The 23,341-nt window shown below is 44.6% G+C and overlaps 1 protein-coding gene across 5 annotated transcripts in view; it reads right to left on the bottom strand.

The window, feature by feature from the left end:
* Nucleotides 1-40: 40 nt before the first annotated feature.
* Nucleotides 41-23,341, bottom strand: part of LOC309794606 (zinc finger protein 154-like) — a 43,446-nt gene continuing 20,145 nt past the window's right edge. For 4 of the 5 annotated variants that reach the window (XM_082606301.1, XM_082606302.1, XM_082606304.1 and 1 more), the window contains one exon: nt 18,405-23,294. In XM_082606301.1, coding sequence (XP_082462427.1) covers nt 21,388-23,294 — 1,907 coding nt within the window. In that variant the 3' untranslated portion in view covers nt 18,405-21,387. Of the gene's footprint in view, nt 1,649-18,404; nt 23,295-23,341 lie in introns of those variants that run through there. The other variant, XM_082606305.1, reaches the window with a different exon arrangement.

Below are 23,341 nucleotides of genomic sequence, written 5' to 3'. Positions count from 1 at the left end.
CACGGGTTCAATCCCTGGTGGGGGAAATAAAATCCCGCAAGCCGCGGGGCACGGCCCGGGGGTGGGGGTGGGGTGGGGTGGGGGAGGGTGGGGAAGAGAGGTTCAAACAAACAATTTCAGATGCCCCCAAAGACTACAAATCCAAACGAACATATTTTTATAGAGTCAGACACAAAATGTGTTTGTTAGCGGAAGCTAATAAACATTATCTTATTTCAATTCAAATGCATGCACTCCAAAGCATAAAGTTAGTTTTCCAGTCTATGTACATTAGGTCAGGGGCAAGAGAGAAAATACTCCAGATCGTGTTCTGTCAAGGAAGACAGAGGAAGGATATTGGGCCACCCTGAATCAGAAGTACAAAAATAGATCTAACAGCGCCTCTCCTTGACTAAACTTTAGTCAAGCCCCTTCTAAGCTTTTTTTCTTTATTTATTTTATTTTATTTTTTTATTTTATTAGACCCAGTCTTTAGGCCTTGTCCTCAAGAGCAAGAATTCTGCTAAGTTGGTTTGGCAAGAATTTCCCATCCTCAATGTCTGATAGCCACTGATATCTGATGAAATTTCCTCATCCCTCACCATCACACAGGCAATACCTGATCACACTGACCTACACCTTCTGCAAGAATTGTTTAGGTCAGTTTAGGAAGAACTTCCCTGCTCTCTTAGTAATTTTTTATCCACTGACACCACCCCCCTTCCTCCTTGGCTACAAATCCCAACTTTTTTACAAGCGTCTGAATAATTTTTCTTTAACAGATCTAACCAGAGTTGTAAAAATATACAGGGAAGCTGAGATGTCATATTTAGTCCCTGGTTTCACTAATGATCAATGAGCAAATAGTTGGTTTTAGGTATTTACTGTAGGTACATGGGAGACATTGGGTCATAACAGAGACAAAGACCCCTGAATTCATAGGACTTACATTGTACTCAAGGAAGAAAGATCAGAAACAGAAAAGACTAATTGTATAATATGTTATAATGTGGCAGACAAATTGGGAGAAGGCAAGGTGAGTATCCCGAGAAGTACAGTATGGAGTATAATACTACACAGCACAGAAAGGGAGACCTTTTTAATAAGAGGGCCTTTGAGAAAACACTTGAAGGACGTAAGAGATGAGCCCTCTGGGTACTTTTGCAATAAATTTTGGGGAGAAGAAGTAGGTGACCACGTTGTTCAGTGGGTGGAGGCTTCACAGGTCTCCTCAGCAGTGCAGAGTGCAGGATACCAGCCCAGCTGGCCATTCCTCTCCTTTGCTCACTGCAGAGACACTCAGGGCATGTGGGTAACAAGTCTTGGCTCTGCCGCTCAGAGCCAAAATTGAAAATTTCCACTATGGTGAACTGGGGCCTGAAACCAGGCATGCTCACCTTTCCTAGAACCCTGATTTTCAGAGTTTGATCCCAGGACCTTCACCATCAGTGTCACCAGGAGACTCATTAAAAATGAACATGCTCGGGCTTCCCTGGTGGCGCAGTGGTTGAGAGTCCACCTGCCGATGCAGGGGACATGGGTTCGTGCCCCAGTCCGGGAGGATCCCACATGCTGTGGAGCGGCTGGGCCCGTGAGCCGTGGCTGCTGGGCCTGCGTGTCCGGAGCCTGTGTCCAATGGGAGAGGCCACAACAGTGAGAGGCCCGCGTACTGCAAAAAAAGAGAGAAAAAAAATGCACATGCTCAATTCTGAACCCAGACCTGAATGAGGCACTCTGTGGGCCAGGCCAAAGAATTTGTGTTTTAACAAGCTTCCAAGTGATAATGATACATGCTCAAGAAATATCCATCATTCTGCTGTGTATTCTGCAGAGACATATACCTGCATTTCTTGCAATTTACAGGTGTTCTGTCTAAATATGTAGGATTTTTTTAGCTGAAGTTGGAAAAAAAAACTGGATCAGTACATATTTGATTCCTAAATATAAGAAAAGTATAAAATGTTTTGTAGTGTTTATGAAGATGTTCTACACCATATACAATTATAAAATAGAATGTCAAAAGTGTCAGATAATTAAACCTCCTGGAGGAAAAACAAAGCTTACAGTATAGGATCACTTTAGGATTGCTTCTGCACATGGATTGCTATCTGTGTGTTATCTATATGTTAAACTATAGTCCTATACAAGCTGCTTTTCTTAGTAAAAATAAAGTCATATTTCATATACAGATATGCACTTTGCTTTTCTCACTTAACTATGTATCTTGGAGGACTTACCTGGTAGCGCAGTGGTTAAGAATCCACCTGCCAATGCAGGGGACACGGGTTCGAGCCCTGGTCCGGGATGATCCCACATGCCGTGGAGAAACTAAGCCTGTGTGCCACGACTACTGAGCCTGCTGCACTCTAGAGCCCGCGAGCCACAACTAATGAACCCGCGTGCCACAACTGCTGAAGCCCGTGCGCCTACAGCCCATGCACCACAACAAGAGAAGCCACCACAATGAGAAGCCCACTCACTGCAAGGAAGAGTAGCCCCTGCTCGCTGCAACTAGAGAAAGCATGAGCGCAGCAACGAAGACCCAACGCAGTCAAAAGTAAATAAATAAATAAATTTATTTTTAAAAAAAGAGCAGGGAAAAGAGATGAGATTCCATATGTAAGAGCACTTATGCTATTAAAACAAAATCAAACAAAACTATGTATCTTGGAGCAATCCTTTGGTAAGAACTTGCTGTGAGGCATGATGCCCTTAATGTTCCTGCCCACTTCAGATTACTGATTTAGTCACAAACATGTAAGGGGCCTGGGACAATCTACTGTGTGGGATTTACTATATTTTGTAGCTTTGATAACAGAGTGAAGTGGAATTTGTCCTGTAATTGGAGGAGCTTTTCGTGTTGTTTTTGTCTCTTATGACCAGTGGTTCAAAACTGAGTGTGAGATAATCACATTGAGTGGCCTGGAGTTATGGTTTCCAAACTCTGGGCGGATAAGAATAACCTGATGACATTTTGAAAAGAACATTTCAAGCCTCTCATATTGGAGCATGCTAAAGAGGAGACCCCTTCAAAGGCCCCTAGGAAGCTCTGGTTGGTGACTGGTTGCTAGAGGAACCAATTTTGTGATTAGAGTTTGGAACTGTCAGCCCCGTCTCTCCCCACCTCCTGGAAGAGAACCTGGAGTTTCAGTTAAACTCCAATGGTCAGTGATTTAATCAATCATGACTAGATAACAAAGCCTCCATAAAACCCCTAAAGGATGGGGTTCAGAGAACTTCCTGGTTGGTCAGCAAGAAAGCATCAATGGGCTAGGAGGGTGCACATACCAAGCTTCTCAGGGCAGAAGCTTCTGCTTTGGGACCTTCCTAGACATTGTCTTCTGTACTTCATCATCTGGCCTGTTCATTTGTATACTTTGAAATAGCCTTTGTAATAAACAGATTAGTAAGTAAAAATGTTTCCTTGGCGCTCTGTGAGCTATTCTAGCAGATTATCAAAGCTGAGCTAGGGTGGTCATGGGAACCCCCTGATTTGTGGTCAATTTGGACAGAAGTGTGGGTAACCTAGGGATCCACCTTGGATTGGGCAGTCTTGTAGGACTGAGCCCGTAAGCTGTGGGGTCTGTGCTAAGTCTGAGCGCCTAGTTTCAGAACTGAATTAAATTGTAGGACACCCAGTTGGTGTGTGCAGAGAATTGGTTGGTGTTGAAAACCCCACATATATGAAGCTCCGACTTCAGTGACCATCAGAGAGTTCACACAGGAGAAAGACCTTATAAGTGTGACCAATGTGGGAACGCCTTTAGCCACAGCTCCAACCTCACTCAACACCAGAGTTCATACAGGATTGGGCCTTATGGGTGTGTTAAATGTGAGGAAGCCATAAGCCAAAGGCCTTACCTTCTTGATTACCACAAAATTCACACAGGAAAAGCAACTTAGACATGCAGAAACGTCATATGTCCTCCTTCAGTATAACAACACTCAAGGAGGTGCCTTTTGAGGGTGCCATCTGCCTGAAGTGAACTTCATACATCCAAACATCAACATAAATTTCAGATATGTGGAAGGCACACTTTATGTTTTAACCTTCCAGATTACTGGAGCCCTTGCCAGATTACTGTCCTGTCAGATCTAAGGCAGAAGCCATTCACCTCCACCACCTGGCAGGTGCCCAGATTGTGCATCATGTACCCACCCCAGTGTGTTTGGGGCATGAAAACTCAGTGTCTTCTCATTCTCTCAGGGACTTCATGAGAAGCTAGAGTACTCTCCTTTCTCTCTGATTAGTTAGGGCAGGGACTTGACCCAGTTGTGACCAAGAGGACTCCATCTGAGTTCTGCTGGTGACTTGTAAAGATGGACTACCTTTTCTGGGGATTTTGTTGGTCTCACATGACTCTTGTGATGGAATTCCCAGCCTCCAAGTCACTGACCCAGGAACAGCCTGCCTGCATTGTTTTGGTTTTCTGCTATAACAAAGGCCTTAAGGTTTCCGTCACCTTTAATCTCAAGGGTTCTGTTCACTTTAAGGGGTAGTTTGAGAACAACTGGGTTCTGCCAGAATAAAAGAAACAGATTTTGTGGGATCCTGACCCTCGTGTGCCTCATGGGTGGATGGAATGGTGGCAGTGCTCCTGCAGGTCTGGGCCTGGTTTGCTTGCTTGGTCCTAATTTGGAGGCTGAATGCTAGTATTTTTTGTGGTGACAGAACTTATCCTGAGGAGGGAGCAGTTGTGACAACCTCCAGTACTTCTGGGAACAACATGAAATTGTTCTCTTATTCACAAGAGATACTGCATCCTGCTCAGCACTGGTGAGAGAAGTCTGTTCCCTAGATCCTGCAGCGGAGCCATGTGCCCTAACATCCAGAATTCTGTATGTGTGGTAGTATCCTTGGTTGAAAGATTATAGGGGGAATGATAATAATTACAGGAACAGCTGATTAGTAGAGATCACAGGAGACTGCAGAAACTGGCTGGAATATGCCTCTTTTAAAAGGGTATCCACAGTGTTCCAGGCACCATGGCTGTGAAGGATGAGCAACTGCAGAAATTCTCAGGACCTTCAGAACTGTGTATCTTGTATAGCTGAGGGCCTTCTCAGAAAATAATCTAATGGTTTTATGGATTCCTATAAACAGCCCGGCTTCTCTGGGCTGTTCACCTTAAGGCCATTGCTGCACAGACAGGGAAACAGGGAGGGAATGACCGAAGATCTCTTAGTCCGATGATGTGGCCTTTGTGACCCAGCCTGCATTCCTACTGACTCAGCTGTAAATGGTCTTCATTGCTCACCAATATTTGCTACTACTGAGGCTAGGCACCGATCCCAGAGCATTACAAGGGATATGGTGGTGTTAACATAGGTTTGCTAAACTTTATTTTTCTAAAACAGTAAGAATTTTTTTGTTTCTTAGCGCTTTTTAGGTACAGTTAATAAACAATAAATTGGGACTTACCTGGTGGTGCAGTGGTTAAGAATCCGCCTGCCAATGCAGGGGAAACGGGTTCAAGCCCTGGTCTGGGAACATCCCACATGCCACGGAGCAACTAAGCCCGTGCACCACAACTACTAAGACTGCACTCTAGAGCCCATGAGCCACAACTACTGAGCCCATGTGCCACAACTACTGAAGCCCGCACACCTAGAGCCCGTGCTCTGCAACAAGAGAAGCCACCGCAATGAGAAGCCCGTGCATTGCAACAAACAGTAGCCCCCACTCACAGCAACTAGAGAAAGCCCATGTGCAGCAACGAAGACTCAAAATAGCCACACACAAAAAATAATAATAAATTGTCCATATTTAAGCTGTACCATTTGATAAGTTTTGACATTCATATAAACCCATGAGACCATCGAACAATCAAGATAATTCACCTATGCATTACCCAGTATTTACCTCATGCCCTTTAATAATCTCTTTCTCTCTGCCCTCCCTGGCCTTCCAGGCAAGCATTGATCTATTCTATAATAAAATATTTTGCATTTTCTATAACTTTATATGAATGGAATTATAAAATGTTTAGTCTTTTTTCCCCCGGGTGTCCTCCTCAGGCAGTGTATTTATTTTGAGATTCATCAGTGGTTCTTATGTGGGTAGTTCATTCCTTTTATGTTGTTGAGGAGTATATCACTACATACTTGGATCGATCACTATTTGTTTATTCCTTCATCTGTTTTTTGGATATCTGAATTGTTTCCAGTTTTTGGCTATATCAAACAAAATTGCTATAGACATTTTAATACAACTCTTCAATACTGATATATTTCATTTCTCTTGTGCTGATACCTCAGAGCGCAACGCCTGAGTTACAGGTTAGATAAATGTATAACTTTTCAAGAAGCATCAAACTGTGACCTAGCACAATTGTTCCCTTTTGTATTCCTGCCAGCAGTGAGAGACTTCTAGTTCTTCCGTATCTTTGCCAATGGTGTGTATGGCAGGACTTTTTAAATTTTGACGCTTTTTTTTTTATGCGTTGGGTCTTCATTGCTGTGCGCAGGCTTTCTCTAGTTGTGGGACTACTCTTCATTGTGCGGGCTTCTCATTGCCGTGGCTTCTCTTCTTTCTTTCTTTCTTTTTTTTTTTTTTTTGCGGTATGCGGGCCTCTCACTGTTGTGGCCTCTCCCGTCGCGGAGCACAGGCTCCAGACGCACAGGCTCAGCGGCCATGGCTCACGGGCCCAGCCGCTCCATGGCATGTGGGATCTTCCCAGACCGGAGCACGAACCCGCGTCCCCTGCATCGGCAGGCAGACTCTCAACCACTGCGCCACCAGGGAAGCCCCGCCGTGGCTTCTCTTGCAGAGCACCAGCTCTAGGCACGCGGGCTTCAGCAGTTGTGGCACACAGGCTCAGTAGTTGTCACTCACAGGCTCTAGAGCGCAGGCTTAGTGTTGTGGCGCACGGCCTTAGTTGCTCCACGGCATGTGGGATCTTCCTGGACCAGGGATCGAACCTGCATCCCCTGTATTGGTAGGTGGATTCTTAACCACTGCCCCACTAGGGAAGCCCCTTGATCCTTTTTTATGGAGATTTTTTTAAAAAGTTAATTAATTAATTTATTTTTGGCTGCATTGGGTCTTCATAGCTGCACACGGGCTTTCTTTAGTTGCAGTGAGCTGGGGCTCCTCTTTGTCTCAGTGCGTGGGCTTCTCATTGCAGTGGCTTCTAGTTGAGAGCACGAGCTCTAGGCGCACGGGCTTCAGTAGTTGTGGCACACGGGCTCAGTAGTTGTGGCTTGCGGGCTCTAGAGTGCAGGCTCAGTAGTTGTGGCACACGGGCTTAGTTGCTCTGTGGCATGTGGGATCTTCCTGGACCAGGGCTCAAACCCGTGTCCCCTGCATTGGCAGGTGGATTCTTAACCACTGAGCCAAAGTTCAATTTTGACCCTGTTAATAAGTGTATGTAACAGTATTTCATTGTCGTTTTAGTCCCACTTCCCTGATGTTTCAGGATGTTGAGCATTTTTCATTTGTTAATTTGCCACCTGTATGTCTGGTAAGAATGTTCATATCTTTGCCTGTTTTTTAAAAATGAATTTTGGATATTTTTCTTTTCATTAACCAATTAGAAGACAGTGAAACAATAAAGACTTATGTTGCAACTTCATTCATTCTTCAGTGATGTGACTTCTTAACGAAGGAATAATTGTATTTACTATTCTGGAATACTGGAAGATATCTACCCTACCTTATTTATTTATTTATTTATTTTGGGGGGTACGTTGCAATAACCACATATAACTAACAGCTAATTTTAAGTTTAATCTGCATTTTTAATATATTCTCCATTACTTTAAGTCTAACTATTCAACATACAATAAATAAAGGGGAGTTCCCTGGCAGTCCAGTGGTTAGAACTCTGTGCTTTCACTATCGTGGCCCAGGTTCAATCCCTGGTCGGGGAATTGAGATCCTGCAAGCTGCACAGCAAAAAAGCAAAAAACCAAAAACCCCAATAAATCAAGCCATACTTTGTAGTGTTGCCAGTTTCTCTGCTGTATATATTCCCATCAATGGCCAATTTAAAACTGTCAGTATGAACTCACTGACCATGGAGTTGGAAAAAGTTCCCAGTAGCACACCAATGTAGTCTATTTCCACCATACTAATTCAGTAGCCACACATAACCTCAAGAATATAGAAAAAAATGAAATGTGAAATGATTAGGAAGTGAAAATTTTTCATATATATATTTTTGAACTATAGTTGATTTAAAAATTAGTTTCAGATGAGGGCCAGTGATGTGTTTGGGGTGACACTGATGACCCTGTTAGGGATACCAGGGTGATGGTGCTGCTGTCCATGAGAATACTATTCACAGGAGAGAAGTGAGTTTGCAGGGAAGGCACTGCATGCCCATGGGGAAGGGGCCAGGTTCCTCAGGTTGAAATGTCAGGGTGTGGTTACATGATGGTTCAGTGCTCAGCAGATGATCTCACAGAAGAGGTATCTGTGGGTCTGGCTGGAGTCCCCAGATGTTTCTGTCAGGGCGCAGATACAAGGTAAGTAGGTGAGGGCTTCCCTGGTGGCACAGTGGTTAAGAATCCGCCTGCCAATGCAAGGGACACGGGTTTGAGCCCTGGTCCAGGAAGATCCCACATGCCGCGGAGCAACTAAGCCTGTGCACCACCACTACTAAGCCCGTACACCACAACTACTGAGCCTGCGCTCTAAAGCCCGCGAGCCACAACTACTGAACCCGCATGCCACAACTACTGAAGCCCATGCGTCTAGGGCCTGTGCTCTGCAACAAGAGAAGCCACCACAATGAGAAGCCCGTGCACCACAACGAAGAGTAGCCCCCGCTTGCCACAACTAGAGAAAGCCCGCGTGCAGCAACGAAGACCCAATGCAACCAAAAATAAAAAAATAAAAAATTTTAAAACTTTAAAAATCTTTACAAAACCCAAAAAAACAAAGGAAATAGGTGAGCTGAATCAGAGCAGTGTTGACTAAATCTTCCCTAACTCAGCCACTTGGCAGATGTGTGCCCTTGTCAAAGTCATCCTCTCTGAGCTGCAGCTCCCTCCTTTGAGAAGTGGAATTAATAAATTGTTCCTCTGATGGATAATTTGGGGGCTGGTAAATGAGGTAACCCTCAAGAGAACTCCACAATGTTAGCTCCCTATGAAAAGAAGGGTGCAGGCAGTTATGGGCTGAATTGTATGTCCCCAAATCCATATGTTGAAGTCTTAACATCCAGTACCTCAGAATGTCATTGTATTTGGAAACAGGGTCTTTAAAAAGGTAAAATAAAGTCACTAGGGTGGACCCTAATCCAAGGTGACTGTTGTCCTTAAAGGAAGAGGAAGTTAAGGACTTCCCTGGTTGTCCAGTGGTTAAGAATCTGCCTTCCAATGCAAGGGACGTGGGTTCAATCCCTAGTAGGGGAACTAAGATCCCACATGCCTCAGGGCAACTACTGAGCCCACATGCCTCAACTAGAGAGAAGTCCGCGCACTGCAACTAGAGAAGCCTGCATGCCACAACCAAGAGCCCGCGTGCCACAACAAAAGATCCCGTGTGCCACAACTAAGACCCAGTGCAACCAAAGAAAGAAAGAAGAGGAAGTAAGGATACACACACAGAGAGGGAAGACAATGTAAAGACACAGGGGGAGGGGGCTTCCCTGGTGGCGCAGTGGTTGAGAGTCCGCCTGCCGATGCAGGGGACGCGGGTTCGTGCCCCGGTCCGGGAAGATCCCACATGCCACGGAGCGGCTAGGCCCGTGAGCCATGGCCTCTGAGCCACGGCATGTGGGATCTTCCCAGACCGGGGCACGAACCCGTGTCCCCTGCATTGGCAGGCGGACTCTCAACCACTGCGCCACCAGGGAAGCCCCATGAAAATATCTTTTAAACAGCTTCTTCGTGATATTCAGCTAGTAGATTTCATCTATTGGAAGAGACGTCAGAGAATAACTACTCTTGAACCTCTTTGGAAGGGACCCTTCGGGTTCTGTTGACAAGTGGAGCAGTGAAACTCCAGGGAGTCACTCATTGGGTTCGCATTTCACAACTAAAGAAAAGATTCCGAATTCCACACAACGGGCAGGCTACTCCCATACGGGACCTAAAAAGGAGGATTCTCAGAGAACCTCCAGAAGTAGGTTCCCTACGGAGGCACAATCCTGATTTCTTAAGTATATCCTGCTCTCACAGGGAAACATTAACCGCATTCCAGATGGTGTCATGAGATGTGGAGTCTCTGCCGGAATCAGGAATTTCCCACATACCGTGTTATCTACCATCATCTACAAGAGTGCATTATAGAAATGTCCATAGCTCTGCAATGTGAAGAGGCAACATGAGGTTTCCAGAAGGCAGCTGGAAGAGCAGATGAAAGACAGAAATACGGTCCGTACTTGCACTATAAAGATTAGGTTTCATAACTATATCAAAACTTGAACTTTATCCTTGAGGCGTCCACTGAATAATAAAAGAAACAAAGAGATATGGTATGACTGGCATTCAGGATCTTGTCCTGAACTCAGTGAGGAACACTTTCTCATCATTTGCCAGGAATAAATCCACATAAAGATTCCAAGTCTTGGAAAACAATCTAGATGGCATATCATTCTCCCATGTTCTCTTTTGTGGAAGTTTAACACAGGGCCAATACACACACTGAAAAACTTATCTGTGACCAGATGTGACCATGGATCAGGGAGACAGCGAGCAAATATACAGTGCAAAGCAAGAGAGAGTCACTAAATGGAAAGAGTGGAGAGGAGGGAGGGAGAGAAAGAATCATGTCAGAAATTGCAGATAAAAGAAAAGGAAGTGGCACAATTCTGGAAATAAGAGGCTGCTAGAGTTACACATGTGACTTTTGAATATGGAAAGCTTACAAAAAGCTTACAAAATATTATAGTTTCTTCAAGGTATAAGAGAAGCAATTCATCAGAAAGAATGGAGGGGAGGGAGGAGTTATAAAGAGAGAAACTGGGACTTCCCTGGCAGTTCAGTGGTAAAGAACCCGCCTTCCAATTCAGGGGACGTGGGTTCAATCCCTGGTCGGGAAACTAAGATCCCACATGCTGCAGGGCAACTAAGCCCACACTCCACAACTACTGAGCTCACGCGCCTCAACCAGAGCCCGCGTGCCACAAACTACAAAGCCCACGCACTCTGGAACCCGCGCGCCACGACTATAGAGCCCATGCGCCCTGGAGCCTGCGCGCCACAACTGGAGAAGAGAAAAACCCACATGCCACAACTAGAGAGAAGCCCGTGCACAGCAACGAAAGATCCGGCACGCCTCAACGAAGATCCCACAGGCCGCAACTAAGACCCAACACAGCCAAAAAAAAAAAAAAAAGGACTTCGCCTTCCAACTCAGGGGGGTGTGGGTTCGATCCCTGGTCGGGGAGCTGAGATCCCACATGCTTCGTGGCTAAAAAAATGAAACATAAAACAGAAGCAGTATTGTAACAAATTCAATAAAGACTTTAAAAATGGTCCACATCAAAAAGATCTTTAAAAAAAGAAGAGAAACTAAAATCTAGATTCAAGAAAATCCAGATTCTGAGACAGATGGGACAGTAGGATACGTCTTCAACAATGACAATTAAGGGCAGACATAGCTGCAGGTCAGGAATTGAATGGAAGTTCATTTTCTAAAAAAATTGTAACGAGATGGACTTCCAAACAGAATCATCAAAATAGAATTCAAATAAAGGTTTAGTTTTCTAAGCCGGTAAGCTTAGTCTATGAGCCCTGACATCAAGAGAGTTGACAGGAGCAGTGCATGAATGCAGTGGATTCACAAAGAAAATATTTTCAGAAAGAGTAGTTACAGGAACGGCCAGGCGGCCAGGCACTGCTGTGCTCCATGATGGGGTGTTACTCTCTGAATCTCAGTCCATGTTGGGCTATAAGCCTGGCATTCCCCCTCCCATCAGGACATCTGAGGTTCTATTACTGTGCGGAAGAGATGGCAGGGCTATGCACTGGGGATCTGAATGCATGTGACTAGAACCCTCCCGCACCTTCCTTCTAGAATCATGAGCTTATATCCTAAAACTCTTCTTAGATTCAGAGGACGTCAGGGATGATAATTAGTTAACAAACAGCTTACTCCATTTGGATTTCAATCTAGAACTATTTTAATGGTTCTGCCTACTGTGAAGAGTTAAGAAAAAGTACTAAACTCTTCCCCCTGATACCCCACAATCTAAAGGAGGAGAATACGGATTGTGCCTAAAACCTTTTCTCACGTTACTAACTGAAGGAAATTTTCATTACAAACCTGTTTTCCACATTGATTCTCAGCCAGAGTCCAAAATGAAAGAACCACTCACACTCATTACATGCTTCCCATGTTTCTAAGCATAAATAGTTTCCCCATTTGACTATGTAAAATCTGCTCCTAAGAAGTGTGATCATTCATAGTTTTGATAGGTTTCATTTAATTAGTTAAAACAGTTTGAGAAGTAGGTATGTAAATATTCTTTTTTGTGAACATGAGAATAGAATAAGGAAGGAAGGAGGGAAGAAAAAGGAAGAGAATAAAAACTTCAAGATGGATGGTATCAGGTTGACACTTCTGGGTGGGACCACAGTGAGGCCGTGGGGCAGGGGCTGGTACCTCTCACAGCAATCATGGCTTACGCCGGCCTCACCGTGCCTCTCATCATGACGAGCGTGTTCTGCGGCTTGGTCGGCTTCCTGATGCCCTGGGTTATCCCTAAGGATCCCAGCCAGGGAGTTATCATCACCATGTTGGTAACCTGTTCAGTTTGCTGCTATCTCTTGTCACAAAGAGACCTCCTCTAGATGCAAAATCACCTCCATACCCAGACCACCCTCCTTGACTTGCCCACTTTGGCCATCAGCTGCCTTAAACGTTCACACCACATTTGAATATATTATTCTATAATGCAGCATTTTTTCTTGTCACTTTTGCAACTTTGATGATGTGCCTATTTAATCTAAACTGTGTTGCCTCTATAAAATGTTTTTTTTAATTTTATTTTACCATTACTTTTTTTTTTTTTTTTTTTTTTTGCAGTACGCGGGCCTCTCACTGTTGTGGCCTCTCCCGTTGCAGAGCACAGGCTCCGGACGCACAGGCTCAGTGGCCAAGACTCACGGGCCCAGCCACTCCGCGGCATGTGGGATCTTCCCGGACCGGGGCACGAACCTGTGTCCCCTGCATCGGCAGGCAGACTCTCAACCACTGCACCACCAGGGAAGCCCCTACTTTCTTTTTTATTTATTCATTTTTTTGGCTGCATTGGGTCTTCATTGCTGCGCACAGGCTTTCTCTAGTGCAGCGAGAAGGGGCTCCACTTTTTTATGATGCACAGGCTTCTCACTGCAGTGGCTTCTCCTGTTGTGGAGCATGGGCTCTAGGCGCGCAGGCTTCAGTAGTTGTGGCACATGGGCTTGGCTGATCCACGGCATGTGGGATCTTCCCAGGCCAGGGATCGAACCCGTGTCCCCTGCACTGGCAGACGGATTCTTAACCACTGTGCCATCAGGGAAGTCCCTATAAAATGTTAATGTACTCTTAAGGGATAGAAAGTGCTGTTCTTCTGAGAAATAACGTTACTCTCTCCTTGGAACCTGTGGATGTGAAGATGGCTCCTGCCTGCTCACAACATGAGAATCAGTGAAGTGTTTAAAAACTGTTACATGACAACAAGACTCCAGTGGGGCAGTCAGTAGGGGAACACGTTCAGAGGGAAAACGTGTCCCACCAGAATTATACCAAAGTATATTTTCAGGATGAATTTCTTATTTCTGCCCTCTTTTGGAATAAATTATTTTTCTACTTTCTATGGAAAAAAAAAAGATGGATGGTATCAAGGAGAATCTCTAGCAGCTTGTAGAAGGAACTGGGTTTGTACAAGGTGGGATGGGGTGGATACAGCACACTCTGCATCTAACAGGAAACAGCCCCTCACTTTATGTATAAAGTTTTTTAGGGTCTCACTTCCAAAACCAGTAACAGAGTAATCGTCCCCTATCTTATCTATTCCTTAAATTTCTGTTTAACTCATATCTTGGTACAAAAGGAAAAGATACCCATCTCTGTCTGACACCACAAGGGTGAGCCCATGGTGACAAGTCGAGTCTGTCTTGTGATTTGGATGAGGAACTCAAGCCTTGAGCTATAGTTTTATTATTCCCTAATCCCCTTTCCCACCAGGCCACTCATTTTCAAGTCATCTGCAAATGTATGACAGTGGCTGGATGGGGTAGTGAGGATAACTTTTAAACAATTTTTGCCCCAATTAACTGTCATTAAAAACAAGTACAACTCATGTGACAATACCCAAAGAAGCAATTGGGAGAACGTGGGAGAGCGACTTTTCCAAGAATCCTTGAAGTGCCCAGGGTTATCACAGAGAGGGAAGCAGAAGGCATGGAAGCCGGACAATTAGGAGAGTGGAAGCCATTCACTTGGCTCTGTTCCGATTTGGGATAACTCACAGGGGTTTCTCCAACACTTAATTCCCTGGGAGATGTCATAACTCAGAGGAACGTCGTTAGTAAGTGGCATGAAAGAGGGGGATCCATAGATATTATGTGTCTACCTTCATTCAAGCAATATTTTCTAAAAGCTTCATAGTTAAAAGAATCATACACATGTAGAGAGTGCAGATTTACACAAACCTAAACTAATAAGAAACTTAGGGCTTCCTTGGTGGCGCAGTGGTTAAGAATCTGTCTGACAATGCAGGGGACACAGATTCGAGCCCTGGTCTGGGAAGATCATACATGCTGCAGAGCAACTAAGCCTGTGCGCCACAACTACTGAGCCTGTGCTCTAGAGCCTGCGAGCCACAACTATTGAAGCCTGCACGCCTAGAGCCCATGCTCTGCAACAAGAGAAGCCACAGCAATGAGAAGCCCGCTCACCGCAACGAAGAGTAGCCCCCGGTTGCCGCAACTAGAGAAAGCCCACCCGCAGCAACGAAGACCCAACATGGCCAAAAATAAATAAATAAAATGAGTACATTAGAAAACAAGGCAAAAAACTTATGACAAACATTGAATAAAATATAAGCTTTTTTAAAAAAAAGAAACCATATTAGAGAAAACTAGTTATGATGAATGAGGTGCAAATACGAATCCCCAGTAGAGAGAAAGAACTAAATGTACGAACAATTCAGACATTTTAATGAGATCTGGAGGATGACTGGCCCAGAATATCACCTGCCTTGTGAAGAGTACATTTTCCTGAGTCACCACATCAATGGCGCTACTCACAGAAGCCTGAATCAAGCAGTGATGGGGATGAAGAGGGCTCCAAGACAGAGGAATAGACAGACACAAACAAGTGTCGATGATCAGGTGCCTGATGCATCCCTGAGGTGGGTTCAGGGCTGAAGAACACCTGCAGAAATATGCACTAAAATCCTGCCATTTCCTTCCATCCCCATTCAGCACTTGACATCAGGCTAAGCACAGCCCTGCCTGGGGACTTTTCTTCCAAGATACTTTGTATTACATGGGAGTGCAGAGTACTGGGAGACAGTACTGAGAGTACAAGAGATGACAAACTGGGCAATGACTGTAACCAAAACCAAACTTTAGAAATCTGGTCTTAGTTTAGAGGGACGACCAGGACCCAGGACCAGCTTTTCTTCTTCAAAAATTTTCTCAAAAGAAGACGAAGGGCTTCCCTGGTGGCGCAGTGGTTGAGAGTCCGCCTGCCGATGCAAGGGGACACGGGTTCGTGCCCCGGTCCGGGAAGATCCTACATGCCATGGAGCAGCTGGGACCGTGAGCCATGGCCGCTGAGCCTGTGCGTCCGGAGCCTGTGCTCCACAACTGGAGAGGCCGCAACAGTGAGAGGCCCACATACTGCAAAAAAAAAAAAAGAAGAGGAAAGGAAGGAAGGAAGGAGGGAAGAAAGAAAGGAAGGAAGAGGAAGGAGGGAAGAGGGAGGAGGGAGGAGGAGAGGAGAAAAAAACATCCAAAACAGTAATTTGAAAAGATATACACACTCCAATATTCATTGCAACATTATTTACAAGAGCCAAGACATGGCAGCAACCTAATGTCCATTAACAGATGAATGGATAAAGAAGATGTGATACATATATACAATGGAATATTACTCAGCTATAAAAAGAGTGAAATTCTGCCATTTGTAGCAAGGTGAATGGACCTAGAGAGTACTATACTTAGTGAAAAAAGACAAATACTCTATGTATCACTAATATGTGGAATCTAAAAAATAAAACAAAGAAATGTATATAACAAAACAGAAACAGACTCAAGGATATAGAAAACAGACTAGTGGATACCAGTGGGGAAAGGGAAGGGGGAGGAGCAAGATAGGGGTAGGGGATTAAGAGGAACAAACTACTATGCTCAAAATAAATAAGCTACAAGGTTATATAGGGTAACAGAGAATATAGTCATATTTTCTAACAACTTTAAATGGAATAACCTATAAAAATACTGAATCACTATGCTGTACACCTGAAACTAATATTGTAAATCAAGCATACTTCAATTAAAAATAAATAAATAGGGCTTCCCTGGTGGCGCAGTGGTTGAGAGTCCGCCTGCCAATGCAGGGGACACGGGTTTGTGCCCCGGTCAGGGAAGATCCCACATGCCGCGGAGCGGCTGGGCCCATGAGCCATGGCCGCTGAGCCTGTGCATCCGGAGCCTGTGCTCTGCAATGGGAGAGGCCACAACAGTGAGAGGCGCGTGTACCGCAAAAAAAAAAAAAAAAAATAATAATAATAATAAATAAAAATAAACTATACTGGGCTTTCCTGGTGGCGCAGTGGTTGAGAATCTGCCTGCCAATGCAGGGGACGCGGGTTCGAGCCCTGGTCTGGGAAGATCCCACATGTCGCGGAGCAACTAGGCCCGTGAGCCACAACTACTGAGCCTGCGCGTCTGGAGCCTGTGCTCCGCAACAAGAGAGGCCGCGACAGTGAGAGGCCTGCGCACCGCGATGAAGAGTAGCCCCTGCTCAGCGCAACTAGAGAAAGCCCTCACACAGAAACGAAGACCCAACACACCCAAAAATAAATAAATAAATTTATTAATAAAAATTAAAAAAATAAACTATACTAATAATTGGGTCTCATAAACCATATTAATACAATAAAATCCATGAGATATAACTGTAGATGAAGAGGGAAGAGAATTTAGGCAAAAATAAGACAGGGCAAAATTGAAGGGGCATTTCTGGAAAGACCAGTAGGGACATGGCATTACTCTTCAACTGTGAGAATAACCTCCTCCCTCTTTGGGAGGCTTTTCTACGAAGCAGTGAGGGAGGGTTTTGCCAAGGTTTAGTAAAACACTATAGATTTTGGCACAATTTAAACTGAGTCAACAGCTTAGAAAACAGAGGTTTGGGCATATGAAATTTTACTGTCCAAAATCTGCGCAGGTCACTGATCTCTTACAGCTCCATAAAACTGCCTCATGGCAGGCAGAGAAGAACTGGAGAACTGGTGTTTCTCCTAGTGAGGAAAATGGAACTAAAATGGGGCTAGGAGCTGACAGGAGTTTACTGGACGTGTTGACCAAGAGAACCAAGCAGAGAAGATCAGGAGAACCCGATTCAGATTGATAAATGGGGTGGAGTGGGGGAGTTCATGGATTTGAGAATCAGGTGATATCTAAGAGGTCATGTCTTAGGTGTTGAAGAAAACTAGCACATCAGAGACTGGGACAGGGGGGGACTTCCCTGGTGATGCAGTGGATAAGACTCCGAGTTCCCAATGCTGGGGGCCCAAGGTTTGATCCCTGGTCAGAGAACTAGATCCCACATGCATGCCACAATTAAGGAGCCCTCCTGCTACAACTAAGACCCAGCACACCCAAATAAATAAATAAATAAATAAAATTTTTTTTAAATAGAGGCTGAGACAGGAGAAGAGAGTCACTGAACATATTACATAATTGGAAGAACATTTAAGAGTGACAATGAACTCCAGGGTGTACCCTCTGTGGATTTGTAGATGATGTTTCTCTGTCTAAAGCCATGTTTGTCCCCTTCTAGGTAGTCGTTTAACTCATACAATTCTTTTACCATCTCACACATCCCCTCTGGCCCCTTCTTCCAGCAGTTTAATTCGCCTGCATTGTGGAATCCATCCCCAGGTGTCATGTGCTCCCCAGACTCTCCTTTAAAAAAGGAGAGTCCTAGGGGCCTCCCTGGTGGCGCAGTGGTTGAGAGTCCGCCTGCCGATGCAGGGGATACGGGTTCGTGCCCCGGTCTGGGAGGATCCCATATGCCGCGGAGCAGCTGGGCCCGTGAGCCATGGCCGCTGGGCCTGCGCATCCGGAGCCTGTGCTCCGCAACGGGAGAGGCCACAACAGTGAGAGGCCCACATACCGCAAAAAGAAAAAAAAAAAAAAGGAGAGTCCTTCTCAGACCTCAAGTTCCTCCCCACAAAGGCCTTCTGGCAACTCGCTTCCCACCCATGAGTGTTTAGTATGGATGGTACCACCACCAGCGGGACACCCCAGACACTGCCACTGATGTCATCTCAAATGCATCCCTGGCCCTCACTGCCACACTCATGATTCATTTCCAAGGTCCTGTCAGTTTTCCTTCTAAACACCACCTTTTAAAACATTGACTGTATCAAGTGTTGGCTACCTTGTAGAGGAACTGCAACTCTCATACACTGTTGATGGGAAGACAAAAGGGAACAACCACCTTAGATCACTGTTTGCATATCTTAAAATGTTAAATATCTACCTACACTGCAACAGTGTGAGTTATTTACACATGGGAAATAAAACATATATCCATATAAAGAACTGAATGCAAATATTTAAAGCAGCTTTATTTATAATACCCCAAACCTGGAAATAATCCAATGTCCATAAACAGATGAATGGATAAACAAAGACGTTATCCATAGAACAGAAGACTACTCAGCAATAGAATTAACTACTAATATAAGCATCACTGTTGAATTTAAAAATAATTGTGCAGCATGAAGTAAATCAGTTTTAAAAAAAGAGTGTACATCTTATGATGCCTATTTAAAATTATAGAAAATACAAACTCACCTATTGTAAAGGAAAGTAAATCAATGAATCAATGATTGTCTGTAGGGCTGAGTAGGGAATGAGATTCCAAAAGGGTATGAGGTAAATATGTGATAGATAAATTTACTTTCATGATTGTGATGGTCTCACAGCTTTACATGTATGTCAAAGCTTATCAAATTGTACCCATTAGGTAAGTGCACTTTGTTGCACATCAACTATACAAACCCATGTTGTTCAAGGGTTACTTTAACGCTTGCTAAATCTTAGGAAAGCTTTAAAAAGTGGTTCCAAATAAAAGCGTAGATGTCCCACTTCTCTTGGAAAATTAGGCTGGCGACCCTGTATGGTCTCTACCGTCTCTCTCCTTGTGCCCTGGGAAGTACAGCCTTGCCTCGGTGGCAGCCAATATGGGCGAACAATGAAGGCTGCTGCTACTTGAATCAACAGAACTGCTCACTGGGTCACAAAAGACACATCCGTGGACTACAGGACTGCCCTTCTCTCTATCCTTGTTTTCCCACTACTAGAGCAATGCCCTTGAGGGAACAGCCCAGAAAGGCTATAGGAATCCACAAACCTCAGCTACAGGAAATACAGGTATGGAGATCCTGAGACTTTCTGTACACACTGATCACACAGGAACAGTCACTGGAGCATCTGTGGACGACCTTTTAGAAGAGGTACATTCCATCTAATTTACTGCAGACTCCTCAACTCCCTATTAATCCAGTGTTTCTGCACCAACAAAACCAACCCCCCCGAAAACCAAGTCCCCCTGGTAAATTTATGATTAACATCTCTACACAAAACTGTAGTCCTTTTCTTGTCCTGACCCTGTTCCCCTCAGGATTGAGGAGTATCAAATAAAAGCAGGACCCTGCGGGCCCTCCTGGGTACAAAAGCCCCTCCATGTGTCCCTTGTTTGTTACTAGAAAGAGGTTTTAGTCTCCAAGGTCTTCCCTGAGTTCCAAAGAGCAAACTCAAGCAGTTCCTAATTAGGGAAGTGAGGGAATACAGAAACAAAGGAAAAGCAGTCAAGGAAGAAAAGTAATGACAGCTTAAACAATAGTTCAGCAATAAATCAGAGTCCTTGTTCCTCCTCAAGTGATACACATAACAACAACCTGACACATATCTTTGTGCTGTTCGGCAGAAACCAAGACCCCACCCAGGTGGAAGATGGTAACTACATGCTGTCCACAAGCACATAGACCCCAGACTGGTTGGAACTAGCAGGCTGATGATTAAGATAACTAAAACATCACCCTGTTACCTCAATACTAAGAAATCAGAAGAAAGTCCACGAGCTGCAACACTCAAACCAAATGTTGCCTTTAATAACCCTTCCTTGAAAACCATTGGGGAGTTCAGAACATTAGCTGCCCATTCTTCTTGCTTGATGCCCTACAGTAAATGCTGTACTTCACTTCATCACAACCTGGCATCAGTAGATTGGCTGTGCTGCACATGGGCAAGTGGACCCGAGTTTGGTTCAGTAACACAAATTACGGTTCTACCTGACCCTTGTAGTCTAACAATAAAGGACACTGAAAATGTCACTGAAAATTTGTATATCGTGGCACATGGCTCCTTTATAGGACCTGGGGATGAGGTCCCCTCAATGGTGCTGGGAATTATGTGAACAAGGGAATAAAATTCATGTTGGTCACAGAAGCACTGGGGGTTCTCACAACAAAGGCCTCCTCTTCAGGGTGACTTCCGACCTCTCCGAAAATCCTGGCACCAGTCCACCAATTAGGACCACATAGACCTGCAGTCTTTCTTTCAAGGCCTTGAGAAGCAATGCAAATTTATCTGTTCACCTCTACATGCTAACAGATCACAATTTTGCTTCCAAACCCCCATGGAAGAGAGAAAAGAACCGCCAAAATGAAAAGTGCAAGAAGAAGCCTTTACAAAAGATCACAAACCGGAGCAACGTGCAGCAAGCAGTTTCCAGGTTGGTAAATTAGAACCTGGAAAAATTCATCACAAGTATGATGTGAGAACAATAATATCCCTGAAAAAGGCAGTCCTTCTTAGCAAGCTGAGGATAGGTCCTTTGGACCCAACCTGGGCCAGGTCCATTCCCTAAAATCAGAGAGAAAGGAATGAGGATCCTGCTAAGGGTTTGGGCTCTTCATAATTTCCTCAAGCAGATGGGAGAACACAGAGTTCAGCTTTCCTGAGCCTGTTGGAGTGGTGCCTGATGTACAGGGGTGAAATGGCTTCAGCCACAGAAAGTGGCAGTGACATAAATCTAGCAGCAGCTCTGGACAGGTTACAAAGTATAATGCATCTCCTTAAAGCCTTAGATGTAACTGAAACTTATGAGCAATCTTGCGTGGTGTATGTCTGAATAAAAGAGGTTTAAATTCAGGTAAATGGCTCTCACACAGTCTCCTCCAGTGTTGCTATACTAAGTGAGGAAATAAAACATTCCCTGCACATTTAAGGCTTTTCTCCAGCATGAACTCTCCAGTGTCTGAGGAGGTTAGATTTGCGGCTAAAGGATTTCGCACATTCACTACATTCATAAGGTCTTTCTCCCGTGTGAACTCTCTGGTGTTGAATGAGGTCAGATTTGTGGGTAAAGAGTTTCCCACATTCACTACACTCATGAGGCCTCTCACCAGTGTGCCCTCTCTGGTGTTGAATGAGGCTAGAACTTTGGCTAAAGGATTTCCCACACTCATTACACTCATATGGTTTTTCCCCAGTGTGAACTCTCTGATGTTGAATGAGGCTAGCACTTTGGCTAAAGGATTTCCCACATTCCCCACATTCATAAGGCTTTTCTCCAGAATGAATTCTCCGGTGTTGAATAAGCCCAGAGCGTTGTCTAAAGGATTTCCCACATTCACTGCACTCGTAAGGTCTTGTGCCAGTATGAATTCTCTGGTGTTGAATGAGGTCAGATTTGCGGGTAAAAGATTTTCCACATTCAGTGCACTCGTAAGGTCTTTCTCCAGTGTGAACTCTCTGATGTTGAATGAGGATAAATTTGCGACTAAAGGATTTTCCACAAACACTGCACTCGTATGGTCTTTCTCCAGTATGAACACTCCGGTGTCGAATGAGGTTAGAGAACTGTCTAAAGGGCTTCCCACATTCACTGCACACATAAGGCCTTTCTCCACTGTGAATTCTCTGGTGTTGAATGAGTTCAGATTTGCAGCTAAAAGATTTCCCACATTCGCTACACTCATAAGGCGTTTCTCCAGTGTGAACTCTACCATGTCGAATGAGATTAAAAGTTTGTCTAAAGGCTTTCCCACATTCACTGCACTCATAAGGTCTTTCTCCAGTGTGAACTTTCTGGTGTCGGAAAAGGCTAGAACTTTGTCTAAAGGACTTCCCACATTCGCTGCACTCATAAGGTCTTTCTTTAGTGTGAACTCTCTGGTGTTCGATGAGGTTGGATTTGGAGCTAAAGAATTTCCCACACTCACCACACTCAAAACGCATTCCTCCAGTGTGCTGTCTCTGGTGGTGAATGAGTTTGGATTTGTGACTGAAGACTTTTCCATATTCACTGCATTCATAAGTCCTTTCTCCAGTGTGAATTTTCTGGTGTTTTGTAAGACTAAAGTTGCGGGTAAATAATTTTCCACGTTCTCTGCATCCATAAGGCTTTGTACCACTGTGAATTCTCTGGTGTTTAACACGGCCAGAGATATGGCTAAAGAATTTCCCACATTCACCACACTCATATGGCCTTTGTCCAGTGTGAATTTGCTGGTGCTGAACAAGTCTGTAGTTGCAGTTGAAGGCTTTCCTACATTTGTTACACTCATAAAGCCCTTCTTTAGAGCGGACACTTTTATCTTGAACAAGTGTGTGGTTGTGGCTGGCAACTTTTTCACATTCGCCCCACTTGTAATGACTTTTTTCACTGTGAAAGGCCTGTCCACTCTTGCTGCCACTCTGTAGTTCCTCACTGTTGGGTGTGGCCTGGTGCTGGAGAAGGCCCAAGGTGGCTGGGAAGTCCTCCCCAACCTCCACACAGGTGAAAGGCTTCCTTGGTACAAAGAAGTTGCAGCTCCTCACAAGCGAGGCCCTGTCCACATCTCTTTTCCAGGGCTTCTCTCCACTGTCATGCCTCTGTTGCTGGCGAAGGTTTGCAATGAAACAGAAGCATCTCACATATGTGCCACCCAAGTCTGGTTTCTGCAAAGGGTATACTGTTTGGTGCTCAGCTTGCTGCAAAATATCTTTTAAGATGGGGACACACATCTCACAGGGGTGGGTCTTCTGGGTGGATGGACCTGCCTTAGAAGCCCTAACCTGTGACTCTCCTTCTACAGATATACTCTGCTCAGAAGGGGTCTCCTCATCTTCTGTTCCATGGCAACAACCTGAAAGCAGAGAAACACTGAGGAAATGCATGTTTACTTTGGTGGGA

This window comes from Mesoplodon mirus (genome assembly GCF_964341445.2).
Source record: "Mesoplodon mirus genome assembly, chromosome: 19".
NCBI classification, from domain to species: domain Eukaryota; kingdom Metazoa; phylum Chordata; class Mammalia; order Artiodactyla; family Ziphiidae; genus Mesoplodon; species Mesoplodon mirus.
This window is presented reverse-complemented; position numbering and strand designations above follow the sequence as displayed.